The sequence below is a fragment of the Mustela nigripes genome, chromosome 14 (assembly GCF_022355385.1).
Source record: "Mustela nigripes isolate SB6536 chromosome 14, MUSNIG.SB6536, whole genome shotgun sequence".
Lineage (NCBI taxonomy): Eukaryota > Metazoa > Chordata > Mammalia > Carnivora > Mustelidae > Mustela > Mustela nigripes.
Window position 1 is genome coordinate 97,180,637 of NC_081570.1, and position 17,413 is coordinate 97,198,049.

A 17,413-nucleotide genomic window follows, 5' to 3' on the forward strand; every position below is an offset into this window, starting at 1 on the left:
ATGGGCGAGGGCGGGGGGGAAGGGAAGAGGGAGGCGGAGGAGGTTGCGGCGGGTTTGAAAGCGGCAGTTTCCTGGCAGCTTGGGCAGGCGTTGGTCTCCGCGCTCCAGCTCCGCAGCGGCCACAGTCGATCCTGCGACGGGTCTACGCGCGCTTCTGCGCACCCCCCGACGGATTTTTCCCGTTCCGGCTTTTGCCCGTTCACCTCCCCGCCCCCCTGCTTCTGCCTTTCCCGCCGCTTCGGCGCGGAGCCCGGGGGCCAGCCGGCGGCCGTGACCCCGCCCGAAACCCCTCTGGAGCCGCCCCGGGACAGTTCCCCTCTCCTTTCTTCAGCCTAGCCCGGGGTGGTCCTCGCCGAGCCCGGCAGCCCCGGGGAGCGCAGCCGGGAGGGGCGTCCGAGGGGCGTCTCGGGGCTTGGAGCAGCCCGGCCCCGGCGGGCTGCGGTCGGGGCGGGGGCGCCAGAGCGGCGAGGCCCCCCTCGCCGGGCTGCACGGGCCGCCGGGCCCCCAGGCTGAGAGGGGGCCGGAGCGGCGCCCCCGCCGCCCGCGCGGGGTCTCCCCCATGGTGCAGCGGGGTTCGGGATGTCGAAGACGCTGAAGAAGAAGAAGCACTGGCTCAGCAAGGTGCAGGAGTGCGCGGTGTCCTGGGCCGGGCCCCCGGGCGACTTGGGCGCCGAGATCCGGGGCGGCGCGGAGCGCGGCGAGTTCCCTTACCTGGGGCGGCTCCGGGAGGAGCCCGGCGGGGGCACCTGCTGCGTCGTCTCGGGCAAGGCGCCCAGCCCTGGGGATGTTCTGCTGGAGGTGAACGGGACGCCTGTCAGCGGGCTCACCAACCGGGACACCCTGGCTGTCATCCGCCACTTCCGAGAGCCCATCCGTCTCAAGACTGTGAAGCCAGGTACCCCGGCTCTGCCTTTTGTCTCGGGGTCTGGGGGCAAGTCGGGGTGGGCGTCCTGGGAGAGGCGGCCACTCCTTATTGCTTATCGCCCTGGGTAATCGTTTATTTCCAGGGTGCGCGGGACTCCCTGGCGAGGGGGTGGGGGGTGGTGGTGATTCCCAATTTGCTGGTAGGAAAACTGAGCTCTGGCTGGCTGAGGCTGCTTTGCAGGCTGTCAAGTATTGCAGCCAGAAGCTGGGTTTCCTAAATCTGTAGCCCCGACTCCTACCGGGAGTTTCTGACCTGAGACGAAAAAAGGGGGGGCAGCCTTTGCTGTTGCTCCCCTTTATGGAGAAGGTCCTCATGATAGTAGCGTATTCTTTGGAACAGTCTTCTGCATTTTCTAATCGGGAATGAGGTCTTGTACTATTGAGGCACTTGGTGCCAAGGTTACCACCTAGTGTGCCTAAGAGGGCTTAGCGGCTTCAGTGTTTCTTGCACACCAGCAACACCTGGGAGCTGACAGCCTAACTCACTCAGTTCAGGTGGTTTCAGGTGTCTGGGTATGGCCGTACAGTAGGTAATATGTGACCGATTAGAATGTTCTTGCGGGGAGCTGTTGAATAGTCTGGGCTTCGAAAGAACTAGGTGCCTCTTCGTAGTAAAATCTTTACTAAATCTTTGATTTCACACACATTTTGTAGAAGTGGTGGGTAAAACGGACCCCCGTTGCCCTGGTGTCTTTTATGCCAGTCAGATCTACTGCAAAGCACGTTCCGTTTATGTTTGAAAGCATTGATCAGACTGCGTACAGTGAAATCTGATAGTATGCAATGGTCCTGATGTATTTGTTATCTACAGCATTGTTCAGCATTGGTTAGAATGTGGCTCTGTTTTCTGAGAGGCTTGTAGGAGAGAGAATTATGATCACAACGTTATTAGAAATCAAACTAGTTTCGTTATGTGTGCTCTACTGAATCTATAGTGCATCAGAATATAATGGGCTTTTTAATTGTGACTTGGGCTGGAGTGATCAGTCCATCCCTTCACTGCAAAATGCTAGAAAAATCGGGAGAAAAATTTAACATGTTCTCTCCCTCACATTGTTTTTTCTTTCTCAGCAGCTCACTTTGGAAATCTCTCTTTCATAGTCCATGGGCTTATTGGGAACTGATGGTTTGTGGTGCAATATACATATGTGTGAGTATTGTGGGTGTATACGCACACACTCACATGTCCCTGCAATCTTAAATTAAGATTTTCTTCATGTGGTCTGTTTCATCATATTCATTTTAAGCTTACAGTTTATGTAAGGGCTTCTTTTTTATTGCTAATTTAAAAAACTTTGGCAGACTTTAAACTTCATTTTCTGTATAGTTTCGCAAATTAAGAAATTCTTAACTCAAACTTTCAGAGCCATATGTGAAAGGTGGAGGAAAGGTTTTGGGGGCTGTAATTTAGTGAGTCAGGCACTGTCTGTAATATGCAAAATACTATATAATACGTGGTTTACTAGTGTAGGTGCCATTTAGTTCAAATCCCATGAGTCAGGGAATAATGAGAACATCTGCATCATAGTGTTTTGTTTTGATTAGTTGGGGCCATAAATGAGAATGTAATTCTTATTTTCAAAAATAGTTTAAGATTTAATAGATTGAGGAAGTCAATATATACTCAAAGTATTGTGATTCTTTTAGAAGACTGGGGAGATCTTTAATATTAGTCTGATGTGCATGTTATATATTTCCTCAATGTTTATATCAGATTTAAGAAAATAATTCAAAGTTTAGAGTGTATTCGGTAATATAGATTAGCTGTGTTGAATAAAAATCATATGCCCCGGGATGTAGTTGACATTTTTATAGTAATAAAATTTTGCCCTCTTGACAACCATAGTTATTTTTCTACTTTAAATGTTAAACCAAAAAATATTGAGGGGAATGATTTATATTAATGGGTTTAGCATATTTTCTGATCATTAATAATAAAAGTTCTGAATACTACACTTATTTTTTTAAAGATATGCTCTCCTTCAGTAATTTCTAAAGGGTACCACTATGTGTCATCTGAGATTCTTATTCTTTGTTTCTAAGTAAGTTGTAATTTAAAAATCTTAATTTCTCAAAGGATAGTATTCTTAGTTTTTAGTATCCTCATGTTAAGCATTACATGAAATGGCTTTCTTAAATGGCTTTGTTTAAACAACATTTGTTGTAAAATAGCAAGGTTTTTGCAGGCTAAGTGGAAGACTTCAAATATTAGAAATTAAGGAACTAGAAGAGTTTATTCCTAGAACTTTGGGTGTGATTACAAATCGCATAAATATTATCTCTGGAGGAGACAGGGGTTCCATACTGTTAGGCTTAAATTTGAAAAGTATGAAAATACAAAGTAAAGAAGTTTAAAAAGGAATTTGCGCTGCACATTGTTGTTTTTTTTTCCATTTTATCTAAACTTTGTGAGAGAAATGGATTTTCCATTTTAATATGGAATTGTAAAGTGTACTTTGCACTGTCTCTTGTCTTGATTAGCAACTCTTTGTAAAACTATATTCATAACATCATCTGGAAACTAGTACAGTTCAAGAGTAAATTTAACATTTTTGTGAGATGTAATAATAGTGTGGAATGATCCCACATTCATCGTCTTCTGACAAAGTCCATGGCAAAAGGATGAATATAGATCCTTCCTAGTTTACTCCTTTTTGTCTAGTACATGCTAAGGGGAGCTCAGCCAAAACCAGCGTCAACATGACTTAAGGAAGAATTCTTTCTGGCAGTGACCATCTTCAGCTTTGATTTGGGGCTTTAGTATTCTTTTTTTCTCACTTGCAAATTCCATTAAAGATTATAATGGGGAAAAAACCCCTACTTTAAAATATGGTTCTTAATCCTAGGCTTTCTTGAGAGAATTAGGGAATTTCTTATTGGAATCTTATTCTTACTTAGTATTCACATAATATGCAGCAGTCAGTGCATTCCTGCTTCGAGGACCATCTTTAGTTTCACCTGTTCCTTGGCCCAGCTGGTCACCTATATCTTAATTACAGACCTTCTCTTTCTTTCTTTTTTTTTCTTCTCTCTTTTTTCTCTTCTCTCTCTCTCTTTTTAATTCTTGTCTGCAAGGAGAAAACTTCTTAATTGAATTTGATCTTTGTAGTTTCACAGTAGTAAAGGAAGTTGAACTTTGGACCTCTGATGAAATTGTTACATGATCTAGTCCTGTGACCAGTCTTAGTTTCTTTGATTTTATTTCAGAGCGTATTTTTAAGCAGTTTCTTTTCTGGCTAATGATAGAAATAGTCAGTTTTGTTCTACAATTCTCTGGATGATGAATGTTCGACTTTAATATTCAATTCATATACTTTTTTAAACACCTATTTCAGTGGTTGCAAATTATGTGGATTTTATTCCGCAGGTTAAATATTGATACATTAAGTACATGAAATCATTGTTTACTGCTTTATTATGCACACAGTGCTTTCAACTACCTTAGGTCTGCTACTGTATCTAGAGAGGAAAATCATGAGGATCAATGTTACTGTTTAAACAAAAACTAGTTTGAAATAGATCTTGTTTAACGCCAATTAATTGTAGGTCAAAGTTTGCCACGGACTCTTGGAGACATTTGATTTATAGGGGAATTTTGTTAAAATGAGCACATTCCTAGAAATCCATTCCCCATTGGTGAAGAAGCATTACTAGAAGCTTTTGAGTAAGGGTGTTACGTTAGGCCAATCATGAATAACTTTATCCCTTTCTTTTAACTTTTGGGTCTTTTTGTCTTTTTGGTTTAATGGGTAATTTGGGACTTGTAAATTTTGTTTAGGTGGTTGTCATATTTGATGAAGGGAAGGGTGAAAGAAGTTAAAATTTAATTGCTAGCTTCCTAGGTTTCTAATACAAAAACTTTTTTAACATAGAAGCTAGAGATTGGGTGAGGCAGCCTCTTTGTTAGGGAAAATAGTGGTAAATTTTGATAAACCTTAAATTGGAAACTTTACTGTCCTCTCAAAATTTGGTAGCAATTTTTTGGGTCTACAGTTGGTCTCAACTCAAGTAACTTCAGGTTTTGGACTTTATTCATTGACATCTTCAGTTCATGTGAATAATGGGCTTATGTCATAGAAGCTGAAGAAACACTTAATAATTGGCCCTTTTTAGTTTTCAGATCATTTCTGTTTTATTCAATTGAATGTTAAAACTGATTTTCATGGGACATAACTGTGTTCCTGGGGAATATAAATTGTTTTCCTCTGGAGGTTCTGGGAAGTACTTTATAAAACCTCTAAGAGACAAATTTCTCTGTGTGTGTGTGTGTTTCTTGGTCTCTAATTTATCTAAATTGATGGTAAAACAAATCTACATTTGCTCCAGGATCCGACTTGTGAAGTCAGTGCATAATCTTCTCAGGTGAATAGTTTCATAAAATATCTTTACCATATAACCTCTAGGTGCTTTATAAATTTTGTGAGCACTTAGGATTTTGGGGAGTGTGTTGTCAGAGAATTTCATTTTTATGAACCACTTCCATATTTAATACCAATTCCAAATTCTACCAATTCTTAAGTCAGTTTTTGGTTGTTTGTGATATGATGAAGTGTAAGTATTTTGGTAATGAAGACCAGAACTGTGACCCTTTTAATTAAATAAGCAGTTCTGTCTCTCCTCTGAATTTTTGAGAAATAATTTCCTTGCAGTACTACATTTTGGCAGAGAGAATGAATGTCCTTTATTTAAAACTGCTCCTAAGGTTAAGATTTTTGGTGGCTCAGAGGCTAGTGTTATGAGAGACGTGTTTGTGCAGGAAGAGTTGTTCTCCTTGAAAGTATGTTATTTAGAATGTTTCCCCCAAAAGGTGCTGATTTTACTTTATAAAGAGAAAAAGTTTGGTTCCTGGCACATATTCATTCCCTTAGCAGCCGTTTGGGGGTGTACCCATGTGAGCTAGCTCTGGTGATATAAAAACAGATATAAAAATGAATCAGTAATGATCTCAATCTTCAAGAAGCTCACACTTTAATGGGAGCTTAAGGTTTCATTGGTCAAGAAGACCTGTAGTACGGGTTTTACCTTTATCACTCTTCTCCTAGTACTTAAATAAAACTCTTTAGATAAGTTTGAGTATGAATTTTGGTGGAAGCTAGACTAATTAATTGGTTGCCAAGCACATTGTTCTAGAAAGTGGTGTGGGGCTACATCATAGGATTTGGGTTCTCAGGTCATTACAAAAAGAGGGAAATCAACTATAAACACAATTATCTTTTGAAAAGCCCTTAGTTAAATTGCCCTCAAAATACAATCTGTGTTTTAGTCACAGTGTATTTTAAAAATTGTGTTTGTAGTATACCATTTGTAGGACCAGAACTTCTTGCCTCTTCTCGCCCTGCCCCCCTCCCGCCCCTGCCATGTTGGAACCAATTGCTGTGTTTTGGCTGAACACTAAGTGAAATAGTTTTGCTTGCATTAAAGAGTTAGGTTTTTTGTTTTTGTTTTAGTTTTTTTCCTTTAATAAAACCCATCTTTTAATTTTAAAAAAATTACCCTTATCTGGGTGTGCGTAGTTAATTTTTAGAAGTTAAATGTGCCCATGAGGTGAAAGAAAGCTTTCATTGCTTTTGTGTCTTGGTAGGGTACTTGCCTTGTGCCCTCATTTTCTGCTTTGGCTAGCCGAGGAGAGAACTATGAAGAATTTTGAATTTAGCCTGGTTTTGAGAGATGGATAAGTGCTGGTTGAGTGAAATTTGTATCCTCTCAGTAGTATGTAGGAAGCAGAGGAAGAGACAGACATGGGACAAGAATGTTCAATACAGACAGGTCTTCAGTATAATCCATCTCAGTCATGTATGTGTATGTGGGTAAAACCTTATTTTGTGTAAATGCACAAAATCTGCATTATAGGATAATTGGAAAATGGAGAATCACATTGTTTAAATATATAGGTAGTTCTAATATGAATCATCTAGAAATAATGCTGGTAAAGTGCTTATGGCCATTTCTACCTTCAGCCTTATTCAACTCATAATGTATTGAGTATTTTTATTTAACCCATACTGTAGCTGAAATATTACTGGTAGTACTTTGCTTTATGGTAATAGGCTTTCTTGTGTTGCCTTCGAAGCCTAGCCAATTTTATAGGAAAATGCAATTTGCTAATCCAGTAAAAAGAGAACTGGAAATAGATTTCCACCTTAACTCCCCCTTCTCTTTTGTTAGAGTCACAGTTGACTGGCTTCCAGAGAAAAGGGTAGCACCATTATATTTCTATCCCCACCCCCCCCACCCCCCAACCTTAGCAGTGTGTCCTAACACAATTGCTCCGCAGTGTTCCTAGGAGCAGTACTGCTTCCCCCCAACCCCCCAAATTTCAGTCATTGCCTCATGGCCAGGGGAACATGGATTACATTTTGAGCACCATAATTTGACTTGTGACATAACTAAATAGCTGAGAAAAGACAGATGGTGCTCATAAATTGGAAGGTACCTTGTTTTAGTAACACACTGGAGATAGTTTCAGAGACTCAGGAATATAGAGGGTTAAACTTTTTGCTATAATGTGTTTGGAGTTTAGGGTTTTTTGTTTTTTTTTTGTTTTTAAGATTTTATTTACTTATTTGAGAGAGAGCATGAGAGGGGAGAAGGTCAGAGGGAGAAGCAGACTCCCCACGGAGCTGGGAGCCTGATGCGGGACTCGATCCCTGGACTCTGGGATCATGACCTGAACCAAAGGCGGATGCTTAACCAGTTGAGCCCCCCAGGTGCCCTGGAGTGTAGGGTTTTTAAAAAATACTATGAAATGCAAATTGGAAAAAAATTTTGCTTCAAATTTGTTAAAATTAGCATCTATTCTATTTGGAGGCAGTCCTGGTCTCAGGTATACATTATGAATAGTACCTGATCTACCTAATTAAAACTTTTTAGCGTCTTAGGTTCTTTGCTATTTTTTTTTTTTTTAGATAATTATAAATACATAATTATTTTTCTTGCTTCCAGGGAGTTTGTGAGTGGGTACCCCATTTCTCATTGTTGTTCTAATTGGGAATTATATGTGACTATGAAAAATATTTTTGTTTTCCTTTTAAAGAATTTATTTTAGAGAGACAGAGTGAGTGGAGGCGGGGGCTGGGGCGATGCAGAAGCAGATGGAAAGGGAGAGAGAATATCTCAAGCAGACTCCTCACTGAACTCTAAGCCTGACATGGAGCTCAGTCTCACAATCCTGAGACTGGGACCTGAGCCAAAATCGAGTTGGACCCTTCACCAATGGAGCCACCCAGGTGTCCCAGCAAAAATGGGGTTATTTACATACCCATGATGACATTAAGCAGAAATAGTTTTATGGAATGAAAATACTCTGAAAGGGAGGGGGGAAAAGGAAGTATTTATTAATAAATGCTTTATTTCTGACTTTCATCAAATAGAATTATGCAAACTTGGCTTTTTTTTCCCCTCTAATAAAATAACTTAAAAAAAAAAATCCCTTTTAATGGAGTAGCCCCAGAGATCTATTACTCTTTGGAAGTGGTTATCCAGTTTGCAACAGGTATTTGGTGATATGTAGGTCAGATCTCATCAGGAAGGGGTAAAAAAATCCCAATTCATATGTCTGTTTCTGTGTTTGTTAGGATTCCATAGCAAGTGACAGAAACTACTGAGGTTAATTTAGGCTAGAAAGTTTATTGGCTTACACACATGAAAACCCACGCCTAGGGCTGTAGCAGCTAAATTCATGCTCTTAAGTGACGGTTTTTGGGACTATCTCTTGGCCCTTTTCCTCAGACTTGGCTTCTTTTTCAGCTCACCTCTCAGTGAGCTTCAGCAAGAAACGTGGCTCTGAACCACCCACCCCCCAAGTCATATGGAGTCCTTAAAGCTTCTCATCTTTGTTCTGGAGTCCAATAATGAATTTCATGCAGGGACTCTGTGCCCATCTCTTGGACCAGTTGTAGAGAAAAGGCAGCTGGGTACTGTGATTGGGCAGGCCTGCATGAAACGTCTACTCTTGCAGTTGAGTATAGAAAGCACAGTGTGATTAATAACTGTCCTAGAACTCCAGGAGATAAGGGATGGGTATTTCCTCAGAAGATGGGACGGTGGGGAGGCAATACTACAGGAAACGGCCTCTTTTGAAACATTTACTCTCTCCTACTTTGAAACCACCAACAGTATACAGTTGTCATAAAGCTTATCATTTTTTAAAAACCAGATATTGACTGTAGACCAAAACTGAGACACTGATTTTATTCAAATAGTTTGCTTAAATATTATAATTTTGAAGTTTTTAATCTAAAAGCTGCTTTTATTTAAATGCTTTCTCTTTTAAGATATCAACATCTCGGGGTGCCTGGGTGGCTCAGTTGGTTGAGCATCTGACTCTTGATTTCTGCTCAGGTCATGATCTCAGGGTCCTGGGGTTGAGCCCTATGTCGGGCTCTTTACCCAGTGGGGAGTCTGCTTGAGATTGTTTCCCGTTCCTTCTACCCCTCCCCTCGTCCCCTGCACATGTGTGTGTACATGCTCTCTCTCTCAAATAAATCATTCTTCAAAGAAATCAACATCTCAGTTTTTTAATGTGTGCAATTAAAAGGTAGGTACTGCTTGTACTTTTTCAATTTTTTAAAATGTCAGGATTCTCTAAGTCAGTGCTGCTTATTCTTAGGTGGATAGGATGCTTTGGAGGATCATTTAATTATCTTTGCCATTGAGAAAATGATTGTTAATCTGTTTGATGTGATTTTTTTAACTTAATATTATATCATTTTGAAGATGAAATTCTAAAATAATTGCTTTCCAGGATGTTTTGCTATTCATTCATTCATTCATTTTAAATAGGCTCTATGCCCATTGTGGAGCCTGATGCAGGGCTTGAACTCATGATCCTGAGATCCAGACCTGAGATAAGATCGAGTCTGAGGCTTAACTCAGCCACCCAGGGGCCTCCAGGATGTTTTGCTTTTAAGACAATGGTCTTTTTAAATATAAACTGAAGCTGCATTTTTATTGCATTATTTCTAAGCATTCTCTAATAATACCTTTAAACCATGATCTCATAGAAGTCAAACATAAACTACTTCACTGACTCTTTGAAACACTGCTTAAGTGTGTAATGTAGTAGCTGCTTAATCATCTAAAAAGTTATTTGGCAGACACTGTAGGATAAAATCTGACCACCTTTGTTTTTTCCTGCCTCCACTGGAGGAAGGTACTTAGAGTAGAGTTGGCAGGTTGAAAGAGAGGGGTGGGTACACTGAATATCTTTTCCCACTTTTTTATATACTTGATTACCAGATGAATATCTTTAACTCCAATACCATGAAAACAATTTAAAATCAACCTTCAGCTTATGTATAACATGCACGGTAGGAGTTCTGAAGTTTGGCTTAGTGTTGTCTGGTTGTATCTTTAGTGAGCTTTTTTTTTCTTTAAGATTTTATTTATTTATTAGAGAGATCACAAGTAGGTAGAGAGGCAGGCAGAGAGAGAGAGGGGGAAGCAGGCTCACCACTGAGCAGAGAGCCCGATGCGGGGCTGGATCCCAGGACACTGAGATTATGACCTGAGCTGAAGGCAGAGGCTTAACCCGCTGAGCCACCCAGGTGCCCCTCTTTGTTGAGTGTTAAATATCGTTAAATTATTTATAAATATGCTCTTCTACACCAAAGCCAAAATTCACAGAATTGGGTGTGATTCATAAAAAATCATATCATGACTTTGTATTTTTAGATTAATGTATGTCTGTCTTGGGATGTCCTTAAACCATGTTTGAAAATCACTGCTTCTATTGCGGAATCCTACATTATTAGAGTTCTCCAGTATTAATTCCACATATTGATTAAGTCATGAGAGCTGTTAAAATAATACCATTTCCTGACCTCTGCTCACAGAACTATATCTTAACCCACATCTATAGCTTTGGGCAGGAGAACATTTTGTTAAAATACTTATTTTAGCTGGGGCATCTGGGTGGCTCAGTTGTTAAGCGGCTGCCTTCCGCTCAGGTCATGATCCCAGGGGGAAGCCTGCTTCTCCCTCTCCTGCTCCCCCTGCTTGTGTTCCCTCTCTTGCTGTCTCTGTCAAATAAATTAAAAAAAAAACTTATTTTAGCTAAGGATGCTTTTCATGAGTTTCAGTGTTTTCTGTTAGAAAGTCCATACTACTTAAAAATTTAATTTCCTTTAAATAGAGTTAGAATTGCTAACTAGAGCTATCTCGTAGTGAGATGCTGGTGAATGAGGTGACACATCAGCCTTCCTTTGGCAGTGACTCTAAGTTGGCAACCTTGCTCTGAGTGTAATGGGAAATATTCTGACTTGGGGACTTGTGATACTACTAGCTGCCATTTACTGAGTAACAATCATATGTCCATACATCATACACCCCCTCTGTTTGGTTTATAAGGATATGTATATTGGCATACGTGTTTTTCTGTAAAGAAATTTACATGTTGTCATTCTCTGTGAGTCAGGCGCTGTCCTTTCCCTTTTACACATGAGAAAGCTAAGGTCCAGAAAGATGAGCACACCAAAGGTCGCAGACTCACCTCGAGGACTAGGAACTGAAGCAGCTTTGAGTCTTCCTTCTTCACTTTCCAGATAGAGTATTATTTCATTTTGTCTGAAAAAATCTGCCTTACTTCCCTTTTCTCTATTAAAAGGAAAAAAAAAAACCCCACAATTCTGAACTGTTTGAGTGGGTGTTAAATGCAGTAAAACATTGGGCAAGTACTTAAAATAAAAGCTTCATTTCTTGGTTCTGTTTCTAAACAAAGTTTGTGGCAGTGCAGCTTAATCTTTATAGCTAAACGGTGCCCGATGAAGTAGTTAGCCCCCAGAATTACACATCAGACAGAAAGTTAGCATTAATTCTTGCCACCTTTGGTAAGATAATTTTCCAGCTATTCTCTGTAAAAGCCTGGATACTCTGAGGGTAAATATACTTGGGAAGATTGTCTACTTGATACTGCAAATAATATCTTGTTCTCACGTTTCCTGTCCACTCATTGGATAATCCACTCATCAGGAAGGTATTTCTTAACACACATATCTTGAGACAGGTGGCCTAAAAGAATGTTCTGTTGAATGTAAGAATGAATACATTTTGGGACTAGGAATTTTTTTTTAAAGTCTGCAGAATCTGTTCAAGGTATACATTACTTTTAAATAAAATGTAGCCAAGCTAGATGGAAGAATAACTCATTGTATTCAAGGAGATCTCTCTTTTTCCGGACGTCAAGTACTCTACGGTAAGGTGGCCATTGAAGAGGTGGTTAAAGCAGGTTGTAGAGCACAGGCACCTCTTATTCTTTAAGTGTTTATGCTGTTACGTCTTCTGTGTGGGCTTCAAGTCAGCCATTCAACTGGAAGGAACCAAAGCAATCCAACTAATACCCTTAGTCTACAGAGAAATGAATTGAGGCTTAGCAAAGGCAGGTAGCTCTGCTCAGAGGCCCAGCACAAAGCTGGCAGAGTGTGGCCTGGAACTCTGGTTGCTTTTGTTGTTTTGGTTTCTGGCATAAGGCTCTCAGTAGGAAATTATAGTGAAATTGATGAAAAAAACAAGTAACCTGTTGAACATATTCTGTCCCTTTATGAAATTTGTGTTGCTTTGCAATTAAGTATCACAGCCTAGACCAGGTCTTTTAGGCCATCAGCATGCCTAAGTGTTGCTAGAGACAACAGTGGTAACCCAGGGGCTGGAGGACAGAAAATTTTGATCATTCTGTGCCACAGGTTTCTATGACATTTGTGGCCTCGTGTAATGCAGTGGCTTATGGTTAAGATCTAAATAGTCAGAAAACTGTTAGCTGGTGTAATAGCTGTATATCTAAGTATTGGTTCTTGTTAGGTGTTTTAGCTCTGAAAAATTATTTCTCCCATCGGAAAGGTTCTTCGCAGTGCTTTCAGTAGAATCCTTCTGACTGGGTGCTTTGTATGGTGGACTGCTGTCGCTCTTCTCTCCCTTCTTGGTGGGGCAATAGTACAAGTCTGAATTAGAGCCTGCTCTACTTTTATTTCTTCCTCTCAGCCTGACTAGGGGATGCAGCGGGGGAAGAGGAGTTTTAGAGCTAGGAACTGCTCAGGGATGTGATAGATGAACTGTCAAGGGCGCTTTTGGCTCAGGGTCCTTGAGCTTGTGTGGCTGTAATGATGGTGAACATGACTGATAATGGGGGGCTGTGTTCCTGCGGGGTATGGGACAAGTAGACATCTCAGGCCACACAGAACTGGCCACAGTTTTGGGGAGACTCTTCTCAGGAGGTATGACTGATGGGAATAGTAATGTCTCACTTGGGCCTCTTGTATGTCTGTGAAAGAACAGCGTAAGCGGAGACCTGGAAAGATCTCTCTGTAGTCAGTCTACCGTAGACTCTTGTAGTATCAGTTGGGGTTAAGTGCAGGAAACCGAGAGGGATGTAATACAGGGAATTAGTTGCTTAGAGAATCTTTGAAAGGGCTGGAGAGCTGGGCTCTAGGCCAGGACTCTGAGAATGACTTCCAGGACTCCTTGAAGCAACATGGCATGGGAGCTCCTCCCTCTGCCACTGTCAGGAAAGTGGCATTCAGGAGGTTGTTACTGCAATGAAGGCAGGAAAATACCACGGCCCTTGTGGTGGAGGGGACCATAGCAGCCACTGCTGTTGCCGTCAGAGCTGCTTGAATTCTGGAAGGTAAGTGTCTGGCCAGTGCTGTGACAACTTCTAGATGCCCCTGAGCTACTGACTGACTCCGAGCTAGCCCTGCTACTTCTGCCATTGTCCCTCAACAGCCCTGAGGCCGGAGACTGGGCTCTGACATGCCTGTGACCTTCTTTGCTGGCTGAAGGCCACTAAAAGCCACAGGCTGATGGAGCTCTGCTTCGCTTCTGCCTTCCATATTTTGTGTCCTATATCTTACATGGTGGAACTGAATTTTTATCCCACATACTAGCTGTAAAGGAACCTGGGAAATAGAGGTTTTAGTTTACCAACCTCTGCATTTTAGGATGGCTTACTGTAAGCAGGTGGGTGCTGAGTGCCTGCTGACCCTTTCTCACACATGCTCATCTTTGTTGTCGTCTTTTTTTTTCTTAAGATGTTATTTATTTGACACAGCATGAGAGAGTGAGGCACAAGCAGGGGGAGAGACAGAGGGAGAAGGAGAAGCAGGCTCCCCACTGAGCAGGGAGCCTGACATCGGGCTGGATCCCCAGGATCCTGGGATCATGACCTGAGCCGAAGGCAGACACTTAATCAACTGAGCCACCCAGGCGTCCCTCCTGCCAACCCCCACAGGCCCATCTAATTAAAGATAGTATTTAATCCTTTCCTGATAGCTGTCATTTCTGTGAGCTTGTCTTTTCGAAATGGCCTGTAGTTGGAGTGGTCACAAAGCTGATAGATTTTTAACATCTCTATCTTGCTACTAGCTTACGTCTGTCCTACCTCCTGTCCCTGCTGCTGAGACATCTGTGTTTTCTATCACTTAATCTCCATCTTCCCTATAACCCGCAGGCATCCAGGCCAGGGAGGGCACCTCAGCCGAAATAACCAGCTCATAAGCTGGTCAACAACCTGTGATTTCTGTGCCTTTGAAAGATGAATGGGGCCAGTAAGACTTTTTCCTGGGGATTTGAACTAAGACAAAAAGGAAAGCATTTCCAGTTAGGAGTAGGCGCTTCAGCTGAGAGGTTTGCCAATTATGCCCTGAGTTGGCTGTACTCTTTCTTGAGCCTGATGGTTGAATGTTCAGGAACTGAGCGAGCTAGTTGTCCAAAGAGTCATTTGAAAACATTAAGTTGCATAAAATTACAATTAAGCAAATTATATTAACAACAAAGTTACTTACTGCTCAAAGTTAGTGATTTCCTTATTTTCAGCTCTACTGAGGTACAACTGACAAAATTGTAATAGTATATAGCATGATGATGTAAATGTAAAAGTATGTAGCATGATGATTTGGTTTACATAACACACTCCTGTGTTACCAGTCTTAATAGAACACTTGAATTCTTTTTTTAAATATTAGGAATTTACTTTTATTTTTTTTTAAAGACTTTGTTTATTTATTTGTGTGTGAGAGAGACAGTGAGAGAGAGAAGGAGCTGGGAGGAAAGGGTTCAGAAGCAGGCTCCCCGCTGAGCAGAGAGCCCGATGCGATGCGGGGCTTGATCCCAGGACCCTGGGATCATGACCTGAGCTGAAGGCAGATGGTTAACTGACTGAGCCACCCAGGTGCCCCTAGAACACTCTGGAGTTTTATGGTATTTTTTATTTTGATGAGAATACTTCAAGTTAGCATATTTCAGTCATGCAATATAGTATTACCAACTGTAGTCATCATATTCTACATTAGATCCTCAGAACTCTCTCCTTTCCCTTTTACCAACCTCTCCCCTTGCCTCCACTGTTTCTGTGAGTTTGACCTTTTCTTTTTTCTTTTTCTTTCTTTCTTCTTCTTCTTCTTCTTTTTTTTAATATTCCATGCCCTTTCCTAATTATTTTACTACTCTCTATTCTCTTGGGTTTCTTTACATCTGTTGTAACTGAGTGGTGGAAATACTGTATAATAGGTTATCTTCCCAGCTGTGTTTTCACTGTTGTCATGGCTGTGGTGGGAGTTTTTAGCGTCTACAGAACACACCACTGATTGTGAGGTGGGGAGGTAGAGTCAAGGTTGGAAAGGCCATTTTATTTATTTATTTATTTTTAAAAAAGATTTTATTTATTTATTTGAGAGAGATCACAGGTAGGCAGAGAGGCAGGTAGAGGTGGGGGGAAGCAGGCTCCCCGCTGAGCAGAGAGCCTGATGTGGGGCTTGATCCCAGGACCCCGAGATCACAACCTGAGCTGAAGGCAGAGGCTTTAACCCACTGAGCCACCCAGGTGCCCCGGAAAGCCATTTTTAACCATGTAAAAACTAAAATTTTGGGAGAAGAAACCATGAATGAGCAGAAGAAATTGACACATGCAGTAGGGCTGAGGGGTATTTCCAGAAGACCACTGGAGGGAAGGGCCACAAACTCTTCCCAAGGTACACAATCATTCTGGAATCATCCTACAGCTCCAGCCTCCAGGAGGGGCAGCCTTATTTTATTCCCTGTACTTAGAATTACGTGAAATTGTGGATTCCTCTGTGTCATTGACCTTAACAGAACACTCTGGAATTTTATGGTGGTTTGTTTCTGTTTCAGTGCCTTTAGTCATGATGAGGAGACAATCTGTTGAAAGTTTGGGTTCAGATTTTCTGGGATGGAGACAAGAAAAGAAGGTCAAGAGGGCCAGGAGCAGTATGATATGTGGTATTTCCAGAGAGAGGCATTTGTACCTTGTAGCTTATGGTCCACATCCTTCCCCCGAGTAGATTCTGTATTAGAATAAGATTGAAATCTCCACTACGGGATGTCTGAATACATACATTTTATTCTGTGGCATTTTTCATGTGTTACATTTGCTTGGGCATAGATTAGCTTGTTAGTATAAATGCCCTACACCTCAGAGGCTCGAGTCCTGGGGCACAGGTAGCATCTCTCTTCTTCTGTAGCTCCTGCCTGTGCCTTCAGGAGCAGATAAGGTTCACACTAGTGTCTGGAGCTCCCTGCCTCAGCCTCCTCAGCTGCCTTTGATCAGCTGCTCGCTCTCTGCTCATCTCTCCAGTTTTGTTTTCTCTTGACTCTGATTGCTTCTCCCATGGGTCTCTGCTTTCCAAAGAAAAGACTGACCTTGGAGAGATCCTGTCAGCCAATTGCAATGTTCCTTCACTTCCCCTCGTGGATTGTCCAATTTCTCAGGGGCTCAGGTGGAAACTGGTTGGGGGGGGCATCCTTCTATTTTCTTTGACATTTGTCCTTGCTTAGATATTCGGGAGCTGCTCTGTACCCCCAGAACATGCGTGTATGTGTTTTTCTATTTCTGGATTTGAAAATATGCCAGATGCCTGTCTCTAGGTAATATTTTATTTCATATCCTTGTTTTAGAGGTTCAAACTGGATCGCACATACTAAACAAACCGAGTCTTTGAAAAAATAATCTTAAAAAAATAGGAATTAGAAATGGATCTTTGAAAGGCCAATAGATAGTCTCTTAGGATAATTTCTTACTAATTGAAAGAATGAAAAATTGTCTAATTATGGCATATTAGTCTGCTGTTAAAGTGATATAATGCAGATGAGAATTTCATCAGCATTAAGGAACTTACTATAAGTAAACAGTATAGAAATACTGTGTCATTCCCTGGGGCACCTGGGTGGCTCAGTCAGTTGAGCATCCGACTCTTGGTTTTGGTCATGATCTCAGGGTCGCCATATCGAGCCCCACATCAGCCTCAGGGGAGTGTGGAGTCTGCTTCTATTCTTCCTCTGCTCTCACATGCTCCATCTCTCCCCCCCCCCCCCCCCCGTAAATCAATAAATAAGATCTTAAAAATAAATATTTTCTCATTCCCCCCAAATACTCAATGGGAATCCGTATAATTTGCCTTACTACGTACAGCTGGCAAATTCTTCACCTCCTGGGATACTACTTTTTCTCTATCCCTGGCACCAGTGGTATTTTTTTTTTTTTTTT

At 41.5% G+C, this 17,413-nt stretch overlaps 1 protein-coding gene across 2 annotated transcripts in view; it reads left to right on the forward strand.

The window, feature by feature from the left end:
• The first annotated feature begins 485 nt into the window (after positions 1-485).
• Positions 486-17,413, forward strand: part of MAGI3 (membrane associated guanylate kinase, WW and PDZ domain containing 3) — a 238,322-nt gene continuing 221,394 nt past the window's right edge. Inside the window, exon 1 of one of the 2 annotated variants that reach the window (XM_059375780.1) lies at positions 486-895. In XM_059375780.1, the coding sequence (XP_059231763.1) occupies positions 580-895 (316 nt within the window). In that variant the 5' untranslated portion in view covers positions 486-579. The remainder of the gene's footprint in view (positions 896-17,413) is intronic. The other variant, XM_059375779.1, reaches the window with a different exon arrangement.